We start from the raw sequence: 26,587 nt of genomic DNA on the forward strand, positions 1-26,587 counted from the left end.
TGGTACATACTAAGAGAAAGATCTACGGATCTGTTTTAATATACTTGTCAAAAGCAAGGAGAAAATTAATGTAGCCATATTATTTTGTAGATATCAAGAGGAGTCTCTTAGACTTAATATAAACTATGACAACTTGTTTCCATTAGGTTAGGTGTTCGATTAAAAAAAAAAAGTGTCCTGCTCGATAAACTTTTTCCACAGAAGCGAAACGAGGAGAATACGTTATTGCATGATAAATTTTACAAACTGGAGTAGATTGTATATCATTTGGAGAAAATAGGAAGTCATCTTTTTGTGCATTATTTTAGTAAAAAGATATTTTTAATTTTTGTATATAAGAGGGGGAATATGAGAACCATCAAAGGTAGTTGAATACTATATACGTACAAAAAAAAAGAGAAAGATATTATAAAGGAGATGGGGGATGTGAAAATATATATAGAAAGGGCATGTTGAATACAATTACAGTAGATAATAAAAAAAAGGGGGGAGGTGAGAGGGGTAATGTCAGCTTATTAACGAGCAACATTGTTTAACAATTTACGAGAGATTTCACCATCGATTTCTAAATCAAAAAGTCTCCAGATACCATTTTCATCTTGGAAATCGTTGTGAACAATATTGATTAAGTACCAACTCTTGGTAACGTCCAAAATTAATTCAGCAGATTCACTTTCGCGGTCATAGATACGTGCCCATTTACTCCAGAGCTCAAAGGCTTCGTCCTTCCAGGCCAAGAAAGCAACTGATTCAACAATGGTAGGTTGAACAATTTCTTTACCAGGGAATACACCCCAAGTAACGGCATTGGGCTCATCGCTTTGGGTATTTGTACGAAGATCGCCTTGCTTGTTGACAGCGTAGTAAGTCACTTGGTGATCTTTACCGACCTTTTCAATCAATTCATCCAACTTCTCAGGTGAAACAAAGAATTCGAGATAAGCCTTTTGGAAGACATAGCCGTTCTTGGGGCCCCAACCGTAAACCTTGTGAGAAGATTTGACACCATTGACAGCAGGTTGAGAGTTGATGGAGAGGTAACCCAACATGTTGATGGCAGCCAAACGTTGACGAATAATATCAGTTTCAGCATCCAATTGTTGAGCACTCCAAGGAATACCGGCAATTTGACCCTTACAGTAACGAGCAAAAGTTTGAGCAATGTCGTCAACAGTGGTAGGTGTGCCCCACATTTCAATACATTGTTCTACGGGGTACTTGAGATTAATTCCCCAACCATCGAGCTCACCAAAAGCAGGAGAACGAGAATCACCCCAGCGACCGTTAGGGAATTCATCCCAAGTCTCAGTACGTTGAATATAACTCTTTGCACGGTTCTTCCAGAAGATGGGACGAACGTTTTCTTTGGCACGCTTTGTAGTGAGAGAAGGGTTCCAAGGTAAAGGCTTGACACTTTCGACGGGAGCCATCAAATTCAAACGCTCCAAGAGAATACGAGAAGAACGTTCTAAATTGAATGTATAGATATGGAAACCATTGATACCGACTTCACGGAACTTCTTGACGAAGTCAACAGTCAAGTTGATTCCGTACTCCTTTACAGCTGTGTCGTCATCCTTGATGGGTTCAAGAGCATCCCAAATAGATTGGGGCACGAAGTTGTTGTTGAAGGAAATGACACGCTTAAGTCCAGTGTAATTTTGAATGGGGAAGACACCAGGCAAGATAGGGACAGTAATTCCAATGGCACGGGCCTTTTTGTAAAATGTCAAGAATGAATCAATGTCGAAGAAAAGTTGAGTGACAATCAAGTCGGCACCTGCATCAACCTTATTCTTCAATTGTAACAAATCATCCTCTTTATCAGGATTATCAATGTGGCCTTCAGGGTGACCTGCAACAGCAATACAGAAATAATCATTGTACTTTTGACGAATGTAACGTACAAGATCATCAGCGTGCTCAAATCCACCTTCACAAGACTCCCAGTTTTCTTGTCCCTTGGGAGGATCACCACGCAAAGCAAGAATATTTTGACAACCACAGTTCTTTGCGGCCTATTTATGTGTTACATTTACATTAGTTTTCATGTCTCCACGCACCATTTTTTTTTTCTTTTTTTTTTTTTTTTTTTTTTTTTTACCTCTAAAGCATCATCAATTTGCTTGATAGGCATGTTGGTACAGGTTAAATGCATCATGGTTTCCAAACCATAGACAGACTGAGCAGTAGCGACAATTTCGGTAGTCAAATCAGCAGAGGTGCCACCAGCACCCCAAGTTACATCAATGAATTCAGGGCCGTAACGTTGCATTCTTTCCATACGGTCATACAAGTTTTGAACACCCTATTGTTTGAAAAAAAAAAGAGAAAATCAATTTAAAACCTGTAAGATGCGGGTTTATTTTTATTCTAATGGGATGGATTTCGTACCTGAGGGGTCTTGGGAGGAAAGTATTCAAAGGACCAGAAAGGACGTCCTTCTTGTTCGGCTTTAGTGATCTTATCAGTAACTTTCATATTTAATTGGAGTTAAAAGAGAAAAGAAAAGAGAAAAGAAAAAAGGAAAGAGAGTAGGACATCATCCTGTCTATATAACCCATTTTTAAATTGTACAACTTGGCTTTACACTTTCGTGCCTAACGATGTGACTTCCAATCTGTTTTTGATCATCTTGATCTTTTTTTTTAAAATTATTTTTATTTAGTAAAAGGTATAAATAAATAGGCAGTATTGCAAGTAAATTCAGTAGTCTTTATATTCAATTATTTCTTGTTGCCTAATACATAAAAACACAGAATTTTATAGTGTAGATCAAGGATAAACAGCACGTAGTTCTTTCTACCAAATACTTCCTGCACTAGGATTGGTCCAAACAGAATTTGCAACATTCTTTTAGCCAATCCAATTGTTTAAAAAGTCATCCCCGATCTTTCCCTCTAGTTCATGCCTGTCAAAAAAAATAATCTCGGATTATGCAACAATGAGTGAATGTCATTTTTTTTTAAAATAACAAGAACAAGAAGAGGGACTTATGCAAGAAGAATTAGTATGGCTTTAATTTTTCTTTTTTTTGATCCAGTAGTAGGTAGTTTGCTGTGTAACTTGGGTTTCGTCTTAGTAGATGGGTATGTAGCCAATGATGCCTTCAGTGATGCCGCCAATAATAATAGATCTTTTAACTTTCGTCATAAGATCAAACTTTATTTGGCTAGGTAGTATAAATGGGAGCGCGGGGGGAGGAGGAAAGTTGTACAGTTACAGCTTATTTCATGCACCTTTCAAAATGAAATACGTGGCAGAAATCCAATGGAAAGACAATCATGCCATTTAATTTTTTTTTTTTTTATGATTTATTTATTGTATTGTAAAATATCCATGGATACTCCCTTTTGTTGAATTAAGGAATAGAAGAAGACTCTCCTGGTAGAAGTATCGTTATTAAATAGATTTCTATAAGCATGATCTCCTTAAAAGATCACTCTCTTTTCATGCTAAGAATAAATATTTTCTGTCAATATATGGATTATTACAAGGGGTTTAGAGGGGAAAATTACCATGATGACAATAGGTGACTCCTGAGTATTGGGACGAGATATTTCTGCCAATTCTTTACCAGCCTATGATTTATGTTTGTTACTTATAAGGGGTCGCAAAACAGGGAGAATATTATAAGACTTACACTGGTTGTTCCACCTTCGATTAATTGAGTCAATGATAATGTTTTCTTATTTAATTTCATCACCGAGCGCACGCGCTCAGCGACAAGATCCAAGTAAGCTGTAGTTAGGGCACGCCATTCTACAACTACTGGATCGGACATTTCAAACATAGGAGCCACTTCAACTTTGGGCTGTCCAGGTAAAAGAGAGTTTAAATGGTAGTTTTGAATACCACGATCATAGTCTGATTTTCTTAAAGTGATAAATCCAGTATCAATGAGTAAACCGCCTATATTAACATGTGAGTTAATAGAAGAAAGGGAGACATATAAGAAAAAAAAAGGGGGGAAGGACTTACCATTGGAATAATCAGGAAGGGGTGTCAATTGTTCTGTTCCTTCAATTATAGCTCCCAGTAATTTTTCCATGGGCTCAATCAATGAATACACTAACCATTGAGATAATTTATGAAAAGCTACAAACTGATCTCCTCCTCCAGCTAAAGCAGGACACTCCCAAACATCACCCAAGCCCACCGTGCCACCTTTGCTTTTTTCTTGTTGAATAGTCCACATTTCTCCAATTTCAAGTACAACAGGCCACAGGGTTTCTAAATGAATTAAGGGTCCTTTCTTAGTTTTAATTGTTGTGGGATGAGATAGTAAATAATCTAAAAATACAAATAAGTAAACAAACAACAAACCCCCCTTCTTTTTCATATATATTTTATTTACCCATCATATTTCCTGGGCGAGGGACATGCCCTTCTTCTCCACCAAAATAGTCAGGTCGATCCCGTAAAACGCATGCGAGATTTTTTAATAACTCAAGTCTATCTTGCAATCCAACCAACACTTTTGTTTGAAACCCGGTCAATAATATGTCCATAGTCAAGTTTGATAGCGCCTCTGCTATTTGAACGCAAAGTTAATTTTAATAAACTTTAAATGAAGCAGGGTAACTTACAGTCTACTCGATGCGGCTGATTAGGATTCATTGAAAAGACACCTGCCATATACATGTCCAGAACGGCTACAGCAATACCTTCTCTTCTCTTGTAAGTTCGATTTGTGGTCTTTTCTTGATAGACCCAACCACGAGGATCGATATCTAATAATACAGCCACCACAAACAAGTCCAGAACCCGTCTAGTCTGTTCGAGAGCGTCAACTCCGAGATTTGCCCAGCTCTGAATCAATGTTTGAATGCGAGGTCTACCTTCAACATCAAAATGTCTCCAGCGACCATGACAAGGTATTTTGGACGTATCGTCTTGATAATCCCGCTTGATTAATGAAACTACAAATTGCACCATATCTTGTAATTTACTCGGGTCAATATCAAAATGATTTAGTTTGTTCCTGACAGCTGCTTCTTGAACCCGGAAACACCTTTCACGTACTGCACGCAGACTTAAAAGATATTCATAATCAGCACTGCCGGACACCATATATTTAAAGTTTTACTTTTTTGTTTATTTTGGAATATAAAAAGAAAAGGAAAAGAAAGGAAAAGAAAACTGATAGATTTTTATATAAGGAGAACCAAGTTCTGGATCTACCTTTCACGCATGTAATACATATAAGGGAGTTTTTTTACATCATACGCCCTAATAGGGCAGAGTTGCTTAGACTTAGCCAATTGCATACTCCCTTTTCCCGCATGGTTTTTGTAGATTTAGTCCGCCCTTATAAGGTTGTGCGAGAGAATATTCCCACCAAAAAAATAATAATATTAAAACCTTCTTTTACTCTTAAATGTCTATTAAAAAGATTACTAAACTTGTTCCCCAAACCAGTGCCTTATTCGTTTGCGATGTGCAAGAACGTTTTAAGGGTCTTATCTGGCAATACCCTTCTGTTATCTCGGTTGCTGGGAAAATGGTAAGCACGCGAATAGTAAATAAAACCTTATATTCATGTGTTTCCTTATTAGATTAAAGCAAGTAAGCTTTTGGACATTCCTGTAGTTGTCACAGAACAATACCCCAAAGGTAAAAACCAAGTTTTTTCTGCATGCAGAAAGAGAAAGGGACTGATGGTTTGACTTGAATGTATATTAGCATTTGGACCAACTGTAGCTGAATTGGATGTTTCTGATGCCGCTGTTGTCATTCCCAAGACCAAGTTCAGCATGTATTTGCCTGAAGTTGTCTCTGTTTTGGAAAAAAACAAGACGAAATCAGTTCTTTTGTTGGGCATTGAGGTGAAAACGGAACAAATAACATAACTAGGTCGTGTGAAAGCTGACAAACCTTATTATTAGAGTCACGTCTGTGTTCTTCAAACAGCACTTGAGTTACTTGAAAACGACTATGATGTTCATGTTATTGCTGATGGTGTATCATCACAAAACTATCCTGAAATTGATATTGCGGTGGCAGTAAGTCCTATTTTTCTAGGGGAATGATAAAAAGTGATTAATCGTATATTGTTGTAGCGCATGAAAGCTGCTGGTGCAATTATCACCACTTCAGAATCCGTTCTTTTCCAATTGGTCCAAGATGCCAAACATGAGAAATTTAAGGGCATCAGTAATTTGGTCAAGGAATACATGGAAGCTACCAAAGTGAACAAGATTTTGCAAAGAGGATCCAACTTGTAAATAAAAAACATTGTTTATTTCTTCTATATAAAAAAATTCTCTTATGATTCGAAGCTCTTTTCCCAGAATCCATTGCCTTTGACCTGAGCAGAAAGTGTGGTGTCGTTCTTGGACTTTAAAGAGCGGATAGCGGCTTTAAATCCAGGGTATAATTGAGCAACATTCATTTTCCACCAAGTACGGTTGTATTCCATTTGTCGATCGTAGGCCTTATTTAAAAAGTCTTTATAAAACACTGACAATGCTTCGGCTGTCACTTCTTGTCCATTTGCTTTTACTATATTTATCATTAGCCTATTATAACGTCTTTGCAATTTCTACGCTTACAATTATCTTCATAATCTGCCTTTGCTTGGACAAACATTGTATTATTATGATGCCAGAAATCCTCATTAAATTTATCCACTCTCATACAAGACTCTCTCCATTCTTTTTCGTCGGCTGTTTCATTCTCAGGTATATAATATTTTACAGGTCGAAGGTTTGAAATTGGATCAGGCGTACCAATCATATCAGCAGCCACTGGTTTTGTTAAATTCTCGCACCACTTTCCTTGTTCTATTTTGTGAATAATTGTAAGTCGAGATAAAAATTAAACGATAAAAAGCTATTTTACTTTTGAGTGGCGAGGTAGCCATGCTACGTTTATGCAAAGCTAAACACTTTTGAGAACTCTAAAAGATAGGCATAAGATACTTGGAGCTATTAAGTTCTCTTCAATGAACTTACACGGAGAATGCTCGTCATTACACAATTGTCAATGAAAGACAAAAAAAAAAAAAAAAAAAATTAAACAGGGATACTTGGGGAGTATTTATATCAAGTCACTTTTTTTTATTTCTGTAAACAAAATACAGCTTTTAACACTCCGTCTCAATAGTTATTTAACCCATCTTGGTAGCGATTATTTTCGTTCCTTTTTTTCTTTTTTTATCCAACCATTTTTTTTAAAAAAAACATGAGCGATAACAATCTTGGGAAACACGTAACGGACTATATGATATCTGAAAACGAGTCATCTAGCAATGCTAAAAAATCAGCTGAAAGTGTTATGGAGCGTAGGTGTTAAATTTGCCATAATTCTCCACTCACACCCACTTACATCTATTACTTTATCAGTTGTTAATACCGGAGATGTGAAGACAAATTTAATCAACCTGATTCAATCTATGGGGGAATACCTTGTTCATAACGATAGCAACATACGATCGAAATGTAATCTCTGTCCTCCTTTTTTTTACCTGTCAGATAGAAAAACTAAATATTCCTTATTACAAACCCTTTAGCGACATGTTTGTTATCCTATGCTATTGAGCATTGTCATCAAGAAGAATTGACGGAACCAACAGGTCAGTGCATAAATAAGCACAAGAAGGAAAACAACCTATTGACTGAATACCCCTTTTAATTAGTGAATGTGCTTGTTAAATTTTATACTAGTCGCTTATCAGATCAATTTAGCGTACCTAATTTAATGACAGGTTTCATTGCATTAACTGGTAAATTCGACCATTTCAATACTGTTTGTACAAAGACCGCCATCGAAGGGTAAAATATCACCGTCAGAAGAAAGAAAATTACTGACACCATCTTTTAAACAGAATTATGAATCAAGTATACCTTCAATCTTTTCCTCATATTACCAGAAATGCCACATATCAGGTGTTCGAGAACATTTTAGATTATCACTGTGAAGGTAAACAAAAACCCCGATCTAAATATAGCTGAGACCAATTTTTTTTTTTTTTTTTTTACTGCACAGATGTCAAACTGGTCAATGATACATTCATTAGCGGGTTTGCTAGATCCATGACTGGCGAAAAAGATCCTCGTAATTTAATGATTGTTTATGCCATTGTTCAAAAGATGGCAAAGTTGTTGGATATCTCCAACCATGTTCAAGAATTATTCGATGCCACATTTTGTTATTTCCCAATCACATTTCGTCCTCCTCCAGACAATCCATTTGGTATCACTGCCAAAGACCTCAAATCCAATCTCAGAAAATGTATGGCTTCCACTCCTTTATTTTCAAAATTAGCTTTGCCACTCATCTTATTGAAAATGTCTACAACTTCTGGAAGCGCAAAGGTAATTTTCTCTTCCTTTCTTAATTTTTTTAAAATTTCCCCTTATATAACGTGCTTGTTAGAAAGATTCATTAGAGACAATTACAGCTTGTGCACCCGTCTATGGTGCCACAGAACTTTTACCGCTAGGCCGCAAATTATTCGATGCCGTCAAAGTAGAAATCGTCAACGGAAGTCCCGATCCTGCTTTACGTGACCCTTCATTGGACGCTATACATGCCTTAACAAAGGCAATCACATTAAACGCTACCACCGAAGATGTTCAAGTCACCGATGTATTAAAGCCATTAATTGACGACTGTATCGGTTTACTTGATGAATTGGACGAAGATACTGTCAAACCTGCTAGTCTGGTGCTACGTGCTGCCGCTTCTGCATCCCGTAAAGTATCTATACACATGAGAAAAGAAGTATTATTTTTTTTAATATTTATGCGTTTAAATAGCTTTCGCATATGCCTTGATTGAAGCCTCTATCATCCCAATGTTATTTCGTCAATACAGAGACAACGAGGAGATGAAGCAACGTTATTTAATCTTGTGTACAATGGTAGCCATCATTCAAGCGAGAAAAATCGTATTTGGCTCTGCCTCAGGAAATGATCAAGATGGTATAATGGAAAAATGGTTTCAGAGAGAAAGATAATAATAGTTTTTTCTTTTTTAGTGGACGTAAGCCAAGATTCAGTGCTGGTTTCTTATAAAGATCGTTTGACAGAAATATTCAGTGCGGCCATTAAATCTTCAAGTGATCATCCCGAGGTTCGTTTGATGGGTATACTCGGTCTTGGATTACTTTGTGTACTAAAGGGTTATATGACTCGAATCGAGGTATGTTGCTTTTTAAAAAGTCAAATAATAACTAGTTACCTTCTTACTAAACAAACGTAAAGAGAGGTACGTGCATTCAGACATTGAATAGCGTGCTTGAAACAGAACAAGAGGAAAAATTAAGAATGTCGGTCGAAATGTCACTATTTGAAATATCTACAATGGACCCCGAACTTGTTACACACATCACAGTTCCAGTACTGATGAATCTCTTGCCTGATTTCTCTTCATCCGGTAGTGCAGGCCGTGTACCATATAAACTCACATTAAAAACCATTCAAAAATTATGCACACCTCCTGCTATCTACAAGGTCGTTGAGCAGCAATTACTACAAAAGTTTTTAATCATTTGTGGACATAGTAAGTAGACTTTCTTTTTTCATGATTTGCATCAACTAAAAGGTTTTTTTTTTTTTTTTTTTTTTTTTTTTTTTGTATAATAAGATGAAGATAAAAAATATGCTGCCGAAATGATAACTACATTGTCAAATCTTATAAAGTCAAAGGATGCCGAAAAACACAGCGATCTGAAAAATTGTACAGAAACACTTTTACCAAGGCTTATTCATGCCATTATCGCCGCCTCATTAGATTCCGATAAGAAAAATACGATTATTTTAAGTGATGATATTATGCAGATTGTATACTTGATCATCGTTTCTGTATTAAAAAATTTGACAGCAAGGTACCTTCCAAAAACAAAAAAGTAGAACGATGGAGAGTAAGTTTTTAACACATCTTGTTTAGTGAACAACATGACTATATTTCAACAATGTTCAAGTTGTTCAAGGAGGGCAACCTCCAGATCCTGGACATTCATTCTGGCGCAACATTCTGTCCACTTTTAGCAAACGCTCCTGAATCTCAGATACCATGCACACAGATATTCGGTACAATGATTTGTGCACTGCGAAAAGATGTGGTTTTACCCACTGAATCAACAGAGTCGTTTTTGGATGAGCTTGTAGGCGAGGCATTAAAAAGTCAAAACGAAACTCAAGTCATCTCTTTATCGAGAATGATTGCTTCCATTATCAACAAATGGAAAGATGGTAAAATATGTAAATAATTCCTAAATGTTCTGGCTAACATTTTATATTATTTTTGGTAGAAGAGACATTTAAATCTTATTTAGAGACTTTGGTGGCAAGGTTGCAAGATCTTGTCCAAGTAAAGTCACTCGCTGCATTAACAGTTTATGTTTGGGTACGTGGTGAATTTGATAATTGTATATTTCTGTTTTTGAACGGTGGTTTATTAGGTCGCCAAAGCCCTTATCACTCGATCACATAAAAAAGGGTTTGAAATGACAGATTCAATCATTCAATGGATCCCCAACCCAGTGATTGGAAAGCAATCTTCTAGTGGATTTGACGTTTTAATTGGTGACGACCCGTTATGTTTAAACAAACAATGCTTTGCAACTGTCTCGGTAAAGAAAACGAAACATCATCCTTTTTAAAAAAACATTCCCGCCCTGATTCAATTGTTTTCTGTAGTTTTTACATAAACAAAAATTCATGGCATACTCTTTGCCCAAATTGCTTCACAGTTTTCATGCTGTGAACGCAGAAGGTAATCTTTACACAACATCTAAGCGAGGGGACAGATACTTATGACCTTTTTGTAGATGAAAAATTGAACTATCTTATTGCCGTCGCATACTTGTTGAAAAATGTCCCTAAATCCATTCTAATTGACGAATTGCCTCCCGTAAGTAAACTTTCTATTTGTTGTTATTAGTATGTTTTTGGTATTAAATTCTTATCTTAGCTCGTACCACTCTTAATTCGATCTTCATCGTTTCCCGATACCGTCTTAAAATTGTCCACACTTGACTTGTTCGAGTTTGCTCTTGGTCAGGCAACCGATGTAATGACTGAACATATCTCCACGCTTCTGCCTGCTTTTATCGCCCTGATTGGGCCCAATGAAAAGTCCATGCATGTGCGTATTGCAGCCTTAAAATGTATAGATCTTGTATGTAGAAACATGTCTCGTGATCTGGTTTTGCCTCACGTCAAGGATACTTTAAAATCAATCTCGATATCTTTAGATGATAAGAAACGTCTTGTCAGGAAACAAGCTGTAGAATGCAGAGAAAGCTGGTTTCTTATCGGACAGCAGAAAAAATAAACAATAATTCATTTGTATTCTTTTCTAATTTCCTCAAGTAAGAATGTTACTCTTGCTTAAAAAATCAGTCTTCCACACTGTCACATACTGTAGAAACGCACTTACGCCAACGCTGTCTGTCAGAGGTTGTAAGGTCGATCCGATCAACATTTCTTTAGTTTCTCATAAAACGCCACATTGGTCAAAGAGATTTTGTATGCTGTTACAATAGGACGATCCATAAAACAAAAAGGTTTAAGCGATAGACAGAATCAAATATGGAATATCTGTAATGCGCAGGATGGTTATCATCCTTAAATGTACGAAATCTATGCAACTTTAAAAAAAAAGTTTTTTATTTCCCAGCCTTGAATATGTTTCGGGACAACAATGTGCACGCAGTTTCAAACATCTATTTTTGACATCTATAGACTGGATACGTTTTTAATTATTTATCGGTCGCATACAATTGCTTGATATGTTAAGGCATTTGTCTGCTCGTATCATGAACCTATTTAGACGATTGGTGAAATCATAGAAGGAAAAAAAAATGACCAGGTTTATCTTCTGCATGAAAGCCCAAGATATAAAAAAATTGCGTATTTGATCTGAGCCAATAATATCCTCGCTTAAAATGACGCGACGTGATGTAAGGCTTTTGGTCAATAAAATACTTGGTACGGGTAGTATTTAACAAACAATAACGAAATCATTAAAATCCATTGAGGTATATTCTATGGGATAGTTCTCATTGTAAAGTAAGGTAAAATACCCACATTTCTAAGTTTTTTTCAATGGATACCCATGGAATGCTGATTAATTGATGGCTTAACAATCGATCCTCATCTTACAAATGCAGTGAAAGAATGGCTGATTAATCGAGATGAGCTCATAAATAAATAAAATAAAAAAAAACCGGACTGTGAAATTAGCTGATGGGAGAGAGGGAGAGGCAAATCATGCCATGACATTTTGATGAACTGGACATTTTTGCTCAACAAATCTAAGCAATACGTAATTTATAATGCGACTACGAATCACGGTCGCACATTAAGAGCGATTGCGACTCAGACCTGTTAATGGGATTCGAGAAAGCTCGTTGACGAGAGTATTTCATAATTTTCGCCATTTCAATTGGATATTATTGGCTGGAATATCATCTCTACATAATACTTTAGTTCCAAATTGGGGGCCAAGCTCTACAAGTCTCCGTTCCGCCCAAGCATATAAATACCAAGAAGAAAACTATTTTAAATGTCTCTTTTATTGAAAAAAACCATATAATTCCTCATCTAATAAAAATGCCTTCTACAACCATGAATGCTAGAATCCAATCAGGTGCTGATTTGAGCCCAGAGACTTTAAAGCAATTAAATGAATACCTCGCAAAATTGGAGCCTACAGAAGTGCTTGAATGGGCTATTAACTGTTTGCCTAACTTGTATCAAACTACTGCTTTTGGCTTAACCGGTCTTGCTACTCTTGATATCATTAACAAGATCAGCGTCGATCGCAACCAAAGCCATATCGTCCCATTGATTTTCTTGGATACACTTTACCATTTCAAAGAGACATTGGAACTCGCCGAACGATGCAAGGAAACTTACAACGTTCCCCTCAAGGTTTTCAAGCCCATGCAATGCACAACCACCGCTGATTTTGAAACCGAATATGGCCAAAAATTATGGGAGACCGATGAAGATTCCTACGATTATTTGATTAAAGTCGAACCTGCCCGTCGTGCTTATGAAGAACTCAATGTCAAGTCTGTGATCACGGGTCGTCGTCGTAGTCAAAAGGGCGATCGTGAAGCTATTCCTATCTTGGAAGTAGATGGTACCGGACTCATCAAATTAAACCCTCTCGCTTACTGGGACTTCCAACAAGTTTGGACTTACATTCGTGCAAACGAGGTCCCTTACAACGCCTTAATTGACCAAGGTTATAAATCTATTGGTGATTGGCATTCTACTCATGCTCCTAATGGTGGTGACGAACGTTCTGGTCGTTGGTCTGGTCAACAAAAGACCGAATGTGGTCTCCACAAGGACTACTTCAAGATGCGTGCTGCATTTATGGCTTCCAAAAAGAAGAGAGAGACTCAACAACCTCAACAAATTACAGCCTAAATTATACCATAATCTCCTAAACAGCATTACAACATCATTTCATTCCTTTTTCCCTTTTATATATATTATACGTAGTTTACTCAAATTATATACAAAGCAATTAGTGCCTGTACATACATCAATAAATGACAATTTTCTTTAAAAAAAAATCTAGACAATATTATTATGCTCCCGATTTTCTCCATCTAGATTTAACTTAGATCTTCAAAGTTGCGTTATATGGTTGGTATGGGCCAATGACCGGGTTTTATTTCATGCGAAATATATCTGTTATCTGACTATCTTTCAAGTAACGACATGTTTCATATTCCCCACAATCAAAAAACATGTTTGACTAAAGGTACTCATTACGCAACAGTCTGTTTCAGTCACCTTCAAGCGAGTTAATGGCGAGTGTGCGTTTGATCAAATTCTTATATCAGTTCTCTGTTGTTCAATAAGGATTCACAAGACTAGCTAATGCGCTCTAAAGATCTTGCTTGTTGTCTTTGTGTAAATATTTTATATTAGCATACATATCTGCTTGTTCCTTTTAATACATTACATATACAGTATAATGTGCTTCTTAACATACATTTGATTCTACAACTAGGAGAGCGTAACAGTAACTTAACAGTGACCTATTACAATACTGTTCCAACTCAGAATGGTATAAGGATGTGCAAAAAGTCTAGATGTATGTAATAATGAAGATAAAATAGAAAAGAAATCTTTATTTAATCAATAAACTCACAGGTTGAGCTAAAAACAGAGATAGAATATTTTATTTTAAAGATTATTAAAAGTCATTGAATTGACATTTCCCTTTAATGGCCCTTTTTATTTCCTGATGATTTCGGTTTGGGCTTTGACTTTTGAGTTGGCTTTGGCTTTTGAGTTGGCTTTGGCTTTTGAGTTGGCTTTGGCTTTGGCTTTGATTTTGGTTTTGATTTTGGTTTTGGTGTTGGTTTTGGCTTTGGCTTCGGGTTTGGAGTTGGTTTCGGTTTCGACTTGGTTTTTGGTTTCTGTGCTGACTTATGTGATATATCTGGTACGGGTGTTGTTTGTGCCCTTTCCTCTTGGTCATTGACTGGGGTTGAGGTTTGGGCTGGTGCTTCTGAATTTACTGGCCAAGTGGTTGAATCTTGACAGGAAACAAGATTAAGCAACAAGACAGCTGAGACAATATAGATGGTTAAGAGTGAACGCATAATTAACGAATCTAATATTTTAAATTGTATTGAGCTTATTTATATGTCTTTTGGTGACCATCATATCAACATTCCTTCGGATAGCTTACTTTAGCTGTATATTTATGCCCTGAATATTGTCATTTCTTTGAATAAATTTGTATTGCTGCAGGAGAGATTTTTTTTTTCGAGCATAGCTACACAATCCGAATTATAATTCACAATATAAATATGTACTAAGGGGTGAACCGGAATACCGACAGTTTACACACCAATAAATTATCAGTTTTGGTCTTTGTCACTACAAGTAAATCTTCAACCATAATGAGGACTTACGATTTATGTGCCCATAACAATCATCCCTATAAATATAGTCAAACAATTTTTATCTTTTTCATAAAACCTGACTATCCTTGCGAAATTTTAAGGGATTATGTAATCTTAAAAGTAATATGTATTAAATTGAAATATGATGGTTATTCAGAAGTACTGAAGTACGGAGAAAATTAAAAATAGCACACGATATGGAGGACATATCTTAAGCCATTTGGCTGGGGATATATCCGGATAGTGCACCAAAATTGCATCCCCACCGGAAATATACATATTCAACATCATTTTGATTTGATTGGCCTAAAAGTTTATTTTATTTAATTTCGTGTACCTATAAATAAAAAAACTTGTTTTATGTTTTTCTGTCTTTAATTACTTTATTATAAACAATACAAAATGAACATTAATGACTTCGATTTGACACCTAGCTACCCCCAAAGCGGTAGCTCTGAAATGAATTTCCGTATGCATCAAGTCCAACAAAGAACTGCACAACTGGCCAAAGAATCTAGATTTGAAGCTACGAATAAATGTTATGCCAGATTGATAAAAGAATTCAGATCTTGGTGTGAGGCCAACTTTGCCGAGACTGATCCAACAAGATATTTAGTTTTTGGAACTAAATTAAATTTGTTTATGGTGGAGAAGGTAAGCCTCGAGATTGAATCTGTCAAAAAAAAAAAAGAAAAAAAAATATAAAAAAAAACTCATATTTTTATTATACCACAGGTTGTTTCACGCAAAACTAAGACCACACGTAAGGGTAAAGAGCCAGAAAGCTTAAAGTATACTGCCATTGAACAATACGTATCAGCTATTATGTCACTGTACCGAGAGCAAGTAAAGCGTGGTGCAAACTCCAACAAGAACCCCCGTCCCTTCGTAACCGATCTTTTGCAAGCTCATAAATGTATGGAAAACAAAAAGAAAAGAGAGCAGAACGTCGACCGTGCTTCCAACACATATAGCGACGGGTATAGTACCATGGAAGAACTCTTCAAGTTCTCAGATTACTATTTTGAGTTGAGAACATCTGAGAATTTGCGCAATTGCCTGGCGTTCTTCTTATCGCATTACTTGCTTCTTCGTGGCCAAAATGCCAGAGCTGGCGAACTTGCTGATATACAGATAATTCATCTCCAAAATGAAGGTCCCACAAAATGCCCCGCTCTTATTATGGTAAGGCACAATGGAAAAACCAACAAGCATGGCAAGACTGAACTCTCAGGTTGCATACGTAACAAGATTGTAGAGCTTTGTCCAATCATGATGTTTAGCAGTTACATGTTTCAAAAGTTCCATAACGAAGGTGAGCCACTTTTGACATTCACAACGTCAAATGAATGGTTTGGTGTTAAGGTTCTTAAGACAGGTAACAACCCCACCACCGAATGGAAATGCAGCTCCCTCTACGATGCAGTTAAGAAGGCAATTGTGGCCGTTGATGTCATCAACACCACCAAGGTAACGCACATTGGAAGAGGGTCAGGTGCAAGAATGGCTGACTTGGCTGGTGTTAACGAGGAGCAAATTAGAAGACAAGGTCGATGGAATAACAGTTCTATGAATGGTGCCTACTTGACCGGTCTCCCAAGAGAGACTATGAGAACCTCGGCTGGTTTCCCTATAACCCAGGGACATTTTTATTTGCCCCGTACAATTTTGGAACCTCCTGTCGAATTACAACAGAAGGTCTTTCCTTGGGCTGATGAATGGTTGGGAAAAATCCGTACAGGTGTTGCAGAAACCTCTAATTTTGCTATATCATTCTCGAAAATGCTTGTGACCTTTAGAGTTACGTTTCTTCAAGATGCAGTCTTCATGAGAGAGAAGTACCCCGGACACCCCATTTTTATCAATCCCCTTTTTGATGATGAGTTGTTTAGACAATTTAGCAGGTAATATAATTCTTCTGAATCATGTTTCAATCTTCTAATATTAAATTTATGGCCTATTTAGTGATCTCCAAGCTGCTGTCATTGAAAATGAGGGGAACGATCCTGTAAATATGCAGTTGAGAACAGCCGTTCCTCTCATCAAACAAAGACTCGAAATGATGGAAAAGAAGTTCGATACCGAAAACAGGCTCAGGAACGAACAAATGAAAACTGTTTTGCAACACTTGTCTGACATTTCGACAGGTAGAGCACCTCTTAATATCAATGTGCACATACCAGGTGATGTCAGATAGCCACCAGTTGTAACCACCGATTTTGTAGCTGGTCCATCAACCGTGCTTTCGGACGAACCATTGCCTGTCGTACCCTCTTCGGCCTTGGTTCGATCAAGATCAAACACCGCTGTGGGTTACAGGTTTGCTAAGGCCTTGAACTTGCCCATCCTTTGGCGTGAGTGGTTCCACGGGTTGGGTGGAAATTATTCCATTGTGGAGATGAACAGGATAGAACCTGACTGGTACAAGAAAAATCAGAGGCCCTACTATGACAGAAGATGTAGAATCATCAAAAAATTCAAGCATATGCGATTGCCAAAGACATCCCGGATGAGGCCGCATTACACAAGGCAGAGCAGCGTAGACAGGATAAGAACCTTAGCTTAGACCAATTGGGAAAAAACATACGTCTTTTGTATGGCGATTTTTAAAAAAATAAATAAACTATCTTTTTTTTCTTTTACATAATTTCAAGGATAAATATATTTATAAATGTGTACGTCAATCGTATGCCACTTGTTTATTAAATTTGAAAATGATATTGACGGAAACAAAACTCTCAACTGACTTAGCTATGTGTTTTGAGTATCTTTAATGATTACATTGATGTTTTCAGTAAACTTAAATATTTTTAATACACCGAACATCCTTGACCAAAGATATGTCGTATTTTCTCAGGCGATGCAATTAACATTATGTCGCAACAACAACCAAAATGCGTCAAGGATATATGCTTGCCTTGTCCAAGGATTTTTAAAGATGCATCCTAAATTTCAAAGATAGTCAGCTTAAAAAAAAATATGCCCACATATTTCAATTTCATCAACATATTACGCAACGTACAGTTAATCGTATTGTCTGAGAAAATACGACATATGTGTAACGCAGCATCGGAGAACATGGGGTAAAATGCGGCATTTTGTAGATCGCTTTATTCGGTAAACGAAATAATGCATGTGTCGCAGTTTAAGTAGATGCGATATGGATTAAATCGCACAACAAATGTTTTGGTAAGGCATAAGTTATGTGGCTTTAGGAGTAGCACCATTAAATAGAATGTTAAAAGTTGTATATTTATGTTATTTTGTATAAGTTTTTACATCTGTGCTAATGGCTATACAACCATGTCGAGAAACATTAACTGAATTTGTCATAAAACTTAATTTTTGAGCCTGAAAGAATACAATTTTATAATTCTTTTACATGAATTATACCCCATTCGAAAGCTCTTATTTTACTTATTTAAGAACAAGTTTATTGGTGTGAATTCACATACAAATATATATATATATATATATATGGTAAGTGCAACAAATGGATGCGACAAGACCTATATCACTATTTGATTAAATGCGAGATAGTTTGTGTAGCAACCCGTACATAAATAATGGGATTCTTTATAAGACTATATCAACTTATGCGAGGTTCAAAAGTCGCCTTTTTTTTTTATTTAACTTTGTAAAAGGTGTAATGTAAATAAATATTTAATTGCTTTTTCTTTTTAAAAACGACGTGGAGTCATCTTGCATCATCTTATTGAATTCAACACACTAAATAATTAATATAAATACCATAATCGATCTTATCTACCCTCCTTCTAGCTTTTGTGGAGGCCAGAACACAGTTGTTTGTATGCGATGACTGCACCAATATGAACCACAAAAAAGATTGACTCACAAACAAAAATGACCATGCACATAATTATACAGTAATCTAGTAAAAGATTATGCAAGAGTTGCTACCTTAAGCGTTACTGCTTATGGTTTGCTCCATCAGGGCTTGCTATACTAATGTAGTGCTTATTATAGGAACAGAATTGGCTTTTTATATGCTATACTTATACATGCACACTTTATATCCAGCCTATGATCTACTTGATACTCAATAGCAACCCAGCACTGAAACATAGATCATTAACTGATCAATACATTAATGTCTAGTTCTAATCTACGCTCCCATCTGATCCTTCCAGATAACAATCTATTTTAATCCTCTCATATAAAGAGGAACCCCTTTTCCATTTAATAGAAATATATCTAAACAAACCTTTTTACGTGATCGGTTACTTTCATACGATAAAAGAAGTATGTTAAGGGAAAAGAATAAAGTGTGTGAACTAGCTTCATTTATAGATAAACAAGCTTATGTCAGGATGATTTCATTTGTCTATTTTATCATCCATAATGTTTGAGCCTTTACTTAAAATAGAAGCACTTGCAAAAATCTCCCAAGCAAGTCAGAGCTAGTTGGTAATTGTCTATCTGCGTTCCAGTAGTAGCTTGTAATGACAGTGAAGCAGATTTTATGGAAAACAGAAATCGATCATCCCATGAAGTTTAGATGATATGGCAAGTCAATCGACGTGTAGACCATCGCGTGATTCTAAAAAAAATACGTTTATTTGAAAAAAATACGTTTAAAAAAATACGGAGTTCTGGACATTTTCGCCAAAACAGAAGAAGAAGAAGTAATTGAACTTGCTCGACGTTTACATAACTTATATAATATAATTTTTAGAGAAAATTATTGCAGTATTTAAACTTCGACACTAACCTTTTTTTGAACTACTTTTTCAAGTAATTCATTACATTTGTCAAGCACGGTTACCTCGGGACTAGATGAATTTATAATTAGTATTTAGGCTATATCCAACAAAAATTGTACCTACATCTCGATGCCCAAGATTTGAATGACTTTGGCCAATAAAGTTGACTAATTACTGCAAACATAGTCAAATTTTTGTTGCAACTCTAAAAACGCATCACCCAAAAGTGGTGCATTGATAGTGTATAACGACAATAAGTCAAGATTGGTGTTATTGTTTTTGAAACAGGCACCGGCTAATGAATTATTAATATGTCTTATTTTTAAGGGACTTCTTACCTATTTCGACTGCGAAGAAAATTTTAGATTCAGTCATAGTTTAACAAGAAGCTATGTCACGAGTCTTCTTAGGAGGCAAGTACAAAGAATTTTTATCAGTTTTAAAATCTGTTGACGTGCGAGACTTTTAGGGGGCAAGTACAAACCTATAATAAAAACAGAGTTGTTAAGGTTATTAGCAAATGAGGCTACATGTATGTTTTTAATCTTATACCGGAATCGGCCTTTCTCTTCCCAAATCTTTCAAAGCTCTATGCCCACTTTCGACTCTCTGGGTGCATACACATCCAAAATGCTAGTAATTTCTTGTGAAATGTTCAGCCCACTTCTTGGTAATCTCACCAAGCCAATTGCTGGTAAAGTAACTCCAACCAGACCCTTCTTTGCCTTCCAAACAGAGAGCTTTGTTCTTGGTTGTTTGTTCGAACATTTTTAAGATTTGGTTGAACTCTCCAACTGAGGTAGACCTTTGCATTTTTACAACCAAATCAACGCACTTTTTTTGTCTCACTAGACCGGAAGGTGTTGGACAAGGCTTTGTCTACACTCTGGTACATATGCCATACACAAAGCATATGCTTGTTTTCCGGGAATACTTTATCTAAACCAACTAGTATACCTGTTCCTTTGTCGGTAAGGAACGTAGTGGCCATAGATTGTTTTCCAAGTACTTCTTTCAATGTGCTGAAAAACCACTGGTACGTTTTTTCGGTTTCATTAGAAACAAACGCCATTGCAACAGGAAAGTTCTTCAAGCTCTCCCCCCCCCCCTACGCTACTGACACCTTGTACACAGATCAGAGGCATTTTCAAGTTGTCCATGCTATAGGTAGTTTTAGAAGAGAATGCGAGTAGAATAATAGAGATAAAAGAGATTCTTTAAATAAAATAGAGGTTTAGTAAAGAAAGGTCTTTAGAGTTGCGAGTTAAGTGAGCACCACAGCTAGTTTAATCAGAAGCTGAACTGAAAATAAATGAGAATAAGTATAGCCTTATATGCTTATAAAATAAAAGATACAATGATAATATATAACCAAGGGATCAATCAGAATGATAATAGAGCTGAATAATATATAAAACTAATAGGTCAAAGTATTGAAATATGAGTAAGATAATAGATAAGGATTTTTATTGAAAGAGAGGTCTTATGGATGCCTATTTATAGTGATGGATATATAATCCAGTCACTGAAATTAAAGAAATTAAATAAATTTATGAAGGAGAATGGGATAACTGCGCCTAGTAAGAGGTCACAGATCTATGGATAAGAAAAAGATGGAAAGAGGTAGTTTTGACAGGTGCAAGCCCGAAAAGGCGTTATGCACTTTGGTAGGTGATTAAAAGAGAAGATAAATTGAAAGTACGCTCGATTTGTCGCGTAACAGTAGCATCGACAATAAAAACGTCGCTGCAGATATTAGCTCTATCTAACATGCCATTTTTTTTTGGTGAAGAATACCGAGCTAAGTCTGTTTGTTCCTACGTCAAATTCATATCTGGTAACATTTACAGCACTTTCAATTTTTTTGATCAAATCATAGCCGGCATTGTCTACATTCAAATTAATTGGCTTTGTCTTGCCGGACCAATTACTCGCATCTTGATACATGAGTTTAGGGATATTGCTCCCTTCAAAAATAACCGTCTTTCTGATCTGCTTCATAGGGATGTCAGCATTCACCATAGTATTTACTACCACTAAGCCATTTTCAGTTATCAATGTCTTCTTAAACTCTGGGGTGATTTTCATTGATTGGAAGTCTAATGGGTGGTTATGCACCGAATTTCCAGGAACATCAGCGTTCATGATCTTGTATCCCCCAACTTTCTTGGTAACTGATATTTTGACAATATAAGGGCAGTTTGTCTTAAACGTGGAATGCAATCTTTTGGAGTTCGCCCCGAGAGTTCGTTTATCCGGCAACCCAGAGTACTTACAAGCAACATGAAGTCTTTTATGAGTTTCATTAAACCTATTTCTCAAAATAGAAATAGAGAATTTGTTACGAATTCCACACTCCTTTAAAACATTCATCATTTCTTCTGCAGTCTTGTATCCGTTAGTGGGAGATACGGGAAGAGGCTCATGAATAGCATAAGCAGTGTCATTTAAATCAGACACGTGCTCATCTTTATTCATTCTTAATACTAGTAATTTATCAAAATAGATATTGCTTTTGTTATAAGGAGACCTCAATCAATATCATTTATGTACAACTTACAATTAAGTTTTGTCAATGTGGAAAAAAGGCAACAAATGGATTACTGGGGATTGAATTTTTGGTGCGCAGTCCGTTTGCAGTGCCCGTATATTTCATAGTCCGCTGACAGAGTCGGGTTACGGGCGTGGAGATCCCAAAAAGGAAAAATTACGGGCGTGGAATAAGCTTTTTGATTGAGCATTAATACACTGACTGAATTTAACACATACCAAGGCTTATCTAACGTGTGATATTGTAATATTTACAGCTAAGTCTATATTAAATGTTTAGGACAATGCGTGGCTTAATACAGCTAAGCCAAAGATATTTGAAAATATGTGTTTAATATTATTAAAAAATTGCTATGCAATGTAATTTATCTAAATGAGAAATTATTCTGGAACATCGTATGTAATGCTTCACTAACACTAAGATATTATTTTACTTGCCCGAGTTGTACACATAAGTTATAACACCGAGTATACAATAAAAATTCATCCTGAAGTTTTTAAAGGCATATGCATAAATGTTGCGACCGTTGTTTATTACGAAACCCAAAATACTGTAAGACATTACAATGGACCTTTTTTTATTTTATTTTCTTCATAACAATGAACAGATATATAAACTGAGTATAATCCGCTTGAGTAGTTGAATAGATGAAATAAGTTTAAAATGCTGGGTTTACACGACACAGATCATAACTAGTACATTTTCAAAACAGCAAATCTTTGATCTAACTTTCAATTTATAGTTTTTTATAATTTAGTTATATTTTTAGGCAGCCTAAGGTAGGTAAAGCTAATGCTTGTCCGTGTATTTTCACGTTAGAGCCCAATTTATGGCAGACTTGTAATACGTAAAATGAAATTTTGCGACAAGGTCGTCAAAGGCTGATTTTGGAACATATGAAACATTTTCAAATTAAATACATTGATAATTATAACAATCAGAAAAAGAATGACAAGATATAACTCTTACTGTAAAATATCATAGAAGACGAACAAACTCAAAGGCTACCAAATTTATGGAACGAACTGGTGTGACTGCATTTGTGTGGGTGACGTAAGGAAATTCGTGTTGTGTGATAGAGAGAGTGCGTAACTTAGAAAAGGTATACGCGTAAAAACTCAAAGGCAAGTTTTTCTTTTTGCTTTTTCACCCCTTTTTATTATCTACCAGTAAAAAAATATATATAATACAAAATGGTTATGGAAGCTTCAATGATTGTGTAATTATAGAACTTTTAAAATTGCAGCTCCAGAGTTATACTAACATGGTTTTTTGTTAGCGTCGACAATTCCGAATGGATGCGTAATGGTGACTATTCCCCCACACGATTAGTTGCACAAAACGAAGCCGTCAACCTCATCTTTTCATCTAAAACACAATCGAATCCCGAAAATACTGTTGGCCTTATGACGACAGCAGGAAAAGGACCGGAAGTTTTAGTCACATTAACAACCGATGTTGGTAAAATCCTTACAGCTTTGCATGCTGTTAAAGCGGGCGGTAAGCCTAATTTTTTGACCAGTGTTCAAATTGCCCAGGTAAGAAATGATTGATTAAAAAAGTAGAAGGAGAAAAGAGTCGTGAATTAAAATCGTTATATAGCTTGCATTGAAACATAGACAAAACAGAAATCAACGTCAAAGAATCATTGTATTTGTCGCCAGTCCCGTTGAGAGTGATGAAAAGGCACTTGTTAAACTTGCTAAGAAGCTTAAAAAGAATAATGTAGCAGTCGATATTATCAATTTTGGTGAAGAGGCTGAGAACACCTCCAGATTAGAAGCCTTCATTAATAACGTGAACAACAGCGATAACAGCCATCTTGTCACCATCCCTCCTGGACCCCATCTTTTAAGTGATATGCTTATTTCCACCCCTATCGTTGCTGGTGAGGATGGTGCTTCGGGTAACTTTGGTGCTAGCAGTGGTGGTGACTTTGAATTCGGTATTGATCCCAGTCTTGACCCTGAGCTTGCCTTGGTAAACATAACATACATATATAGAAGGGGTGGTTTGTTTTTAACATTATCTTGTAGGCTTTACGTATTTCGCTTGAAGAGGAAAAGGCACGTCAAGAGGCAGAAGCAGCAAAGAATGGAGGTGGAAGTAGTTCAAAGGAAGGAGAATCCTCTTCCGCTATGGCAATAGATTCACAACCCGAACATAACGACGAGGATGCTGAGCTTCAAGCTGCTTTAGCAATGTCAATGAATGATGGTCCCGTTCAAGACGAAGACGAGACTATGGAAGATTTAAATGAAGAAGATGCTCTTCAAAGAGCACTGGAAATGTCCATGAACGAAGGTGAAGAAAATAACGAAGACGAAGAAATGATGTCGGCAGTATTAGGTTCTTTACCTGGTGTTGATAAGAACGATGAACGTATCCAAAAGGCATTGGAGGATATGGATAAAAAGAAGGACGAAAAGAAATAAACTAAAAAAATATAAATAAAGCCGATTAAATAAACGCTCACAATTAAATAATATATTTCCCTTTTCTTTGTTTTTAAACATAAAAAAAAACCCCTTGTCTTATGTTTAAACGCGCCATTCATTCATCCGTTACACGTCAAAAAAAATATTACGATATTCTACAACTAAAAGAAAGTGCCGACAAAAGGACAATTAAGTCTCATTATTACAGACTTTCCAAGAAATATCATCCGGATCTTAACCCAAACAATAAGCAGGCACACCAAAGGTTTCTCGAAATTAATGAAGCTTATGGTGTACTTGGTAATGAGGCAAGTAAAAGGAAATACGACAACGAAAGTCATGGACATAGCAGCAGCCATCAAGGCCATGGACATGGGCACGTGCATTCAGCAGCTAAATACTCGCGTTCTGGTGGTGGCGGCGGAAATAAACAAGCTTGGCATTTTAGAAATAGAAAGGCGACTAAAGGGACTGGTTCAACCAGCGCACAAGAACAAGCAGAAAGAATGAGGAATCCTTATACAGACAATACAGGCTTCACTCAAAGCAATCCTTATAATCAACGGTACGAAGCCGAAGAACAGCGAAGAAGGGAAAGAGTGGAAAATGCTACTGAAAGAAGAAGAGCGGCAGGTGACAGCTCAATTCCTGGCAAAGTGGCACCAGGCATGGAAAATCTATGGGGGCGCTTGTGGCGATTGAGCGTAGTTTTGACAGGTATTGCTTATGTGGCTCAAAAGCTTCAATAATACAAACATCATAGACACATATATATTATGGACGCAAATAATAGAATTCGCTTTTATTTTAATTTCCCTTTTTTCAATTGAATAAATAAAAAAGAAGGAAAAGTTTAAAAAAAGTAACGTTTGTTGAGATAATTTATGATCTAGGCTTCTCCTTCTTCTCCTTGTATAAAGCGAGGAGAGAGACACCGGCGACCTTGACGACCTTGAAACGGACACCAGGAATATCACCAATAGCGCGACCCTTACGACCGAAACCGGCAATCAAAACTTCGTCGTTCTCATCGACATAGTTTAAACAACCATCATTGGGAACGAAAGCAGTAACCTTCTTACCGTTCTTGATAAGTTGAACACGGACACACTTACGAATGGCAGAGTTAGGTTGCTTGGCTTCGACACCAATCTTTTCAAGGACGATACCCTTGGCGTGAGAAGAACCACCGAAGGGAGAAGAACGGAAAGCAGTTCCGAGAGCTCTCTTCTTATATTGCTTATCAGCCCAACGTTGGTCACGACGGTGAATACGGAGCTTACGAGCTGCGTTCAAACCTCTAGGTTGTCCCTTACCTAATAGTATGAATTAGTTTTTCAGTCGTTCACTCAATTTTGACAGTGCATTAGAGCACTCTGAATGGACTACACCACTCCCCTTTTTTAAAAAAAAATTTAAAAACATCCCCCATCCATCCCATCCATCCATCCATTCATCTGCCATATTTCTTCTCATCCATTTCGTATCCTATTTAACCCATTCTCTCCCTACACCATTACAAAATTCAATAATTTCTTACCCATGATGAAATCTGATAAAAAAGGAAGGTCTATCCACTTGCCAACTTGATTGTCTCTTTTGGTCTCGGGATTCCGCAGTGCTCGCTTGAGCTGAAAATCCCGCAAGCCAATATGTGACGTCGCTTATTTTTCAAACGCAGTCACGATATCAATTAGACCTTCATTTATTCACTGTTGTTAACTAGATACTATGCTCATAGGAGAACCCTATGGCACGTATGAAATGTCTATTGAAGGCAGAAGTAGAAAAATATTTGTTTTGAAAAATATATGTTTATGGGTTGTCATTTAAAAGTCGGACTAAATATTGATAGCTGATACGGGCTGTCCGTTCATCAGTTTTGCTTTTGCTGCCATTATTGTACCAAATCTATGTGTAAAACTGTCTGTGCCCGTTGAACCAGCAAGCTAATAAAAAGTTACTATTGTAGACTTATTTACTACAC

General features: G+C 36.5%; 12 protein-coding genes across 12 annotated transcripts; 6 read left to right on the forward strand and 6 right to left on the reverse strand.

Moving 5' to 3' along the window:
- Positions 1 to 299: 299 nt before the first annotated feature.
- EV154DRAFT_543786 (methylenetetrahydrofolate reductase-domain-containing protein) lies at positions 300 to 2,514 on the reverse strand. The gene is made up of 3 exons (XM_051604569.1): positions 2,395 to 2,514; positions 2,105 to 2,308; positions 300 to 2,018 (listed from the first exon to the last, which is right to left on the reverse strand). Exons 1-3 carry the CDS (start codon positions 2,479 to 2,481, stop codon positions 516 to 518), a joined length of 1,794 nt encoding a protein of 597 aa, XP_051457621.1. The 5' UTR covers positions 2,482 to 2,514; the 3' UTR covers positions 300 to 515.
- Positions 2,515 to 2,687: 173 nt separating this feature from the next.
- EV154DRAFT_509011 (uncharacterized protein) lies at positions 2,688 to 3,375 on the forward strand. The gene is made up of 2 exons (XM_051601567.1): positions 2,688 to 3,089; positions 3,157 to 3,375. The coding sequence occupies exons 1-2, from the start codon at positions 2,953 to 2,955 to the stop codon at positions 3,293 to 3,295; spliced, it is 276 nt and encodes a 91-aa protein (XP_051457622.1). The 5' UTR covers positions 2,688 to 2,952; the 3' UTR covers positions 3,296 to 3,375.
- On the reverse strand, positions 3,236 to 5,164 carry EV154DRAFT_509013 (uncharacterized protein). Its single transcript, XM_051601568.1, has 6 exons — positions 4,590 to 5,164; positions 4,358 to 4,534; positions 3,982 to 4,293; positions 3,644 to 3,912; positions 3,519 to 3,581; positions 3,236 to 3,455 (listed from the first exon to the last, which is right to left on the reverse strand). The coding sequence occupies exons 1-6, from the start codon at positions 5,071 to 5,073 to the stop codon at positions 3,432 to 3,434; spliced, it is 1,329 nt and encodes a 442-aa protein (XP_051457623.1). The 5' UTR covers positions 5,074 to 5,164; the 3' UTR covers positions 3,236 to 3,431.
- Positions 5,165 to 5,380: 216 nt separating this feature from the next.
- On the forward strand, positions 5,381 to 6,227 carry EV154DRAFT_420713 (Isochorismatase-like protein; the record flags this gene model as incomplete). Its single annotated transcript, XM_051595967.1, has 5 exons — positions 5,381 to 5,506; positions 5,559 to 5,616; positions 5,686 to 5,828; positions 5,889 to 6,005; positions 6,063 to 6,227. The coding sequence occupies 5 exons, from the start codon at positions 5,381 to 5,383 to the stop codon at positions 6,225 to 6,227; spliced, it is 609 nt and encodes a 202-aa protein (XP_051457624.1).
- A 20-nt stretch (positions 6,228 to 6,247) lies between these two features.
- Positions 6,248 to 6,977, reverse strand: EV154DRAFT_228616 (uncharacterized protein). Its single transcript, XM_051594488.1, has 3 exons — positions 6,844 to 6,977; positions 6,555 to 6,785; positions 6,248 to 6,504 (listed from the first exon to the last, which is right to left on the reverse strand). The coding sequence occupies exons 1-3, from the start codon at positions 6,863 to 6,865 to the stop codon at positions 6,269 to 6,271; spliced, it is 489 nt and encodes a 162-aa protein (XP_051457625.1). The 5' UTR covers positions 6,866 to 6,977; the 3' UTR covers positions 6,248 to 6,268.
- Positions 6,978 to 7,167: 190 nt separating this feature from the next.
- On the forward strand, positions 7,168 to 11,331 carry EV154DRAFT_509020 (RNAPII transcription regulator C-terminal-domain-containing protein). Its single transcript, XM_051601569.1, has 17 exons — positions 7,168 to 7,285; positions 7,347 to 7,442; positions 7,514 to 7,576; positions 7,640 to 7,775; positions 7,829 to 7,923; positions 7,990 to 8,318; positions 8,380 to 8,698; positions 8,763 to 8,927; positions 8,984 to 9,147; positions 9,210 to 9,507; positions 9,592 to 9,832; positions 9,895 to 10,199; positions 10,259 to 10,353; positions 10,409 to 10,579; positions 10,647 to 10,722; positions 10,778 to 10,860; positions 10,921 to 11,331. Exons 1-17 carry the CDS (start codon positions 7,186 to 7,188, stop codon positions 11,281 to 11,283), a joined length of 3,099 nt encoding a protein of 1,032 aa, XP_051457626.1. The 5' UTR covers positions 7,168 to 7,185; the 3' UTR covers positions 11,284 to 11,331.
- Positions 11,332 to 12,539: 1,208 nt separating this feature from the next.
- EV154DRAFT_509022 (phosphoadenosine phosphosulfate reductase) lies at positions 12,540 to 13,540 on the forward strand. The gene has a single exon (XM_051601570.1). The coding sequence runs from the start codon at positions 12,564 to 12,566 to the stop codon at positions 13,389 to 13,391; it is 828 nt and encodes a 275-aa protein (XP_051457627.1). The 5' UTR covers positions 12,540 to 12,563; the 3' UTR covers positions 13,392 to 13,540.
- Positions 13,541 to 14,197: 657 nt separating this feature from the next.
- EV154DRAFT_563529 (uncharacterized protein) lies at positions 14,198 to 14,581 on the reverse strand (the record flags this gene model as incomplete). The annotated part of the gene is made up of 1 exon (XM_051605791.1): positions 14,198 to 14,581. The coding sequence occupies one exon, from the start codon at positions 14,579 to 14,581 to the stop codon at positions 14,198 to 14,200; it is 384 nt and encodes a 127-aa protein (XP_051457628.1).
- Positions 14,582 to 21,056: 6,475 nt separating this feature from the next.
- Positions 21,057 to 22,201, reverse strand: EV154DRAFT_509024 (uncharacterized protein; the record flags this gene model as incomplete). The annotated part of the gene is made up of 2 exons (XM_051601571.1): positions 22,172 to 22,201; positions 21,057 to 22,097 (listed from the first exon to the last, which is right to left on the reverse strand). A coding segment is annotated over exon 2 (713 nt), but the record flags the coding sequence as incomplete, so codon positions are not given.
- Positions 22,202 to 23,286: 1,085 nt separating this feature from the next.
- On the forward strand, positions 23,287 to 24,650 carry EV154DRAFT_509025 (uncharacterized protein). The gene is made up of 4 exons (XM_051601572.1): positions 23,287 to 23,381; positions 23,442 to 23,700; positions 23,765 to 24,142; positions 24,199 to 24,650. Exons 1-4 carry the CDS (start codon positions 23,356 to 23,358, stop codon positions 24,595 to 24,597), a joined length of 1,062 nt encoding a protein of 353 aa, XP_051457630.1. The 5' UTR covers positions 23,287 to 23,355; the 3' UTR covers positions 24,598 to 24,650.
- EV154DRAFT_509026 (DnaJ domain-containing protein) lies at positions 24,572 to 25,417 on the forward strand. The gene has a single exon (XM_051601573.1). It carries the CDS (start codon positions 24,699 to 24,701, stop codon positions 25,347 to 25,349), a length of 651 nt encoding a protein of 216 aa, XP_051457631.1. The 5' UTR covers positions 24,572 to 24,698; the 3' UTR covers positions 25,350 to 25,417.
- Positions 25,418 to 25,475: 58 nt separating this feature from the next.
- Positions 25,476 to 26,165, reverse strand: EV154DRAFT_509028 (40S ribosomal protein S23). The gene is made up of 2 exons (XM_051601574.1): positions 26,141 to 26,165; positions 25,476 to 25,916 (listed from the first exon to the last, which is right to left on the reverse strand). The coding sequence occupies exons 1-2, from the start codon at positions 26,142 to 26,144 to the stop codon at positions 25,483 to 25,485; spliced, it is 438 nt and encodes a 145-aa protein (XP_051457632.1). The 5' UTR covers positions 26,145 to 26,165; the 3' UTR covers positions 25,476 to 25,482.
- Positions 26,166 to 26,587: the final 422 nt, after the last annotated feature.

Source organism: Mucor mucedo (assembly GCF_025094135.1).
Source record: "Mucor mucedo strain NRRL 3635 chromosome Unknown EV154scaffold_45, whole genome shotgun sequence".
Lineage (NCBI taxonomy): Eukaryota > Fungi > Mucoromycota > Mucoromycetes > Mucorales > Mucoraceae > Mucor > Mucor mucedo.

Coding starts and splice junctions, on each gene's coding strand:
- EV154DRAFT_543786 (XM_051604569.1), bottom strand. CDS start 2,481: ATGAAAGTTACTGATAAGATCACTAAAGCCGAACAAGAAGGACGTCCT. Junction 2,309..2,394: donor TTCCTCCCAAGACCCCTCAG/GTACGAAATCCA, acceptor TTCAAACAATAG/GGTGTTCAAAACTTGTATGA. Junction 2,019..2,104: donor AAATTGATGATGCTTTAGAG/GTAAAAAAAAAA, acceptor ACACATAAATAG/GCCGCAAAGAACTGTGGTTG.
- EV154DRAFT_509011 (XM_051601567.1), top strand. CDS start 2,953: ATGTCATTTTTTTTTAAAATAACAAGAACAAGAAGAGGGACTTATGCA. Junction 3,090..3,156: donor GGTTTCGTCTTAGTAGATGG/GTATGTAGCCAA, acceptor TTTCGTCATAAG/ATCAAACTTTATTTGGCTAG.
- EV154DRAFT_509013 (XM_051601568.1), bottom strand. CDS start 5,073: ATGGTGTCCGGCAGTGCTGATTATGAATATCTTTTAAGTCTGCGTGCA. Junction 4,294..4,357: donor TCGCCCAGGAAATATGATGG/GTAAATAAAATA, acceptor TTGTATTTTTAG/ATTATTTACTATCTCATCCC. Junction 3,456..3,518: donor AGTCACCTATTGTCATCATG/GTAATTTTCCCC, acceptor ATTTATTCTTAG/CATGAAAAGAGAGTGATCTT.
- EV154DRAFT_228616 (XM_051594488.1), bottom strand. CDS start 6,865: ATGGCTACCTCGCCACTCAAAA. Junction 6,786..6,843: donor GGCTACCTCGCCACTCAAAA/GTAAAATAGCTT, acceptor TTCACAAAATAG/AACAAGGAAAGTGGTGCGAG. Junction 6,505..6,554: donor GGCAGATTATGAAGATAATT/GTAAGCGTAGAA, acceptor TGATAAATATAG/TAAAAGCAAATGGACAAGAA.
- EV154DRAFT_509020 (XM_051601569.1), top strand. CDS start 7,186: ATGAGCGATAACAATCTTGGGAAACACGTAACGGACTATATGATATCT. Junction 7,577..7,639: donor AGAATTGACGGAACCAACAG/GTCAGTGCATAA, acceptor CCTTTTAATTAG/TGAATGTGCTTGTTAAATTT. Junction 8,699..8,762: donor TGCTGCCGCTTCTGCATCCC/GTAAAGTATCTA, acceptor GCGTTTAAATAG/CTTTCGCATATGCCTTGATT.
- EV154DRAFT_509022 (XM_051601570.1), top strand. CDS start 12,564: ATGCCTTCTACAACCATGAATGCTAGAATCCAATCAGGTGCTGATTTG.
- EV154DRAFT_509025 (XM_051601572.1), top strand. CDS start 23,356: ATGGTTATGGAAGCTTCAATGATTGT. Junction 23,382..23,441: donor ATGGAAGCTTCAATGATTGT/GTAATTATAGAA, acceptor GTTTTTTGTTAG/CGTCGACAATTCCGAATGGA. Junction 24,143..24,198: donor TTGACCCTGAGCTTGCCTTG/GTAAACATAACA, acceptor ATTATCTTGTAG/GCTTTACGTATTTCGCTTGA.
- EV154DRAFT_509026 (XM_051601573.1), top strand. CDS start 24,699: ATGTTTAAACGCGCCATTCATTCATCCGTTACACGTCAAAAAAAATAT.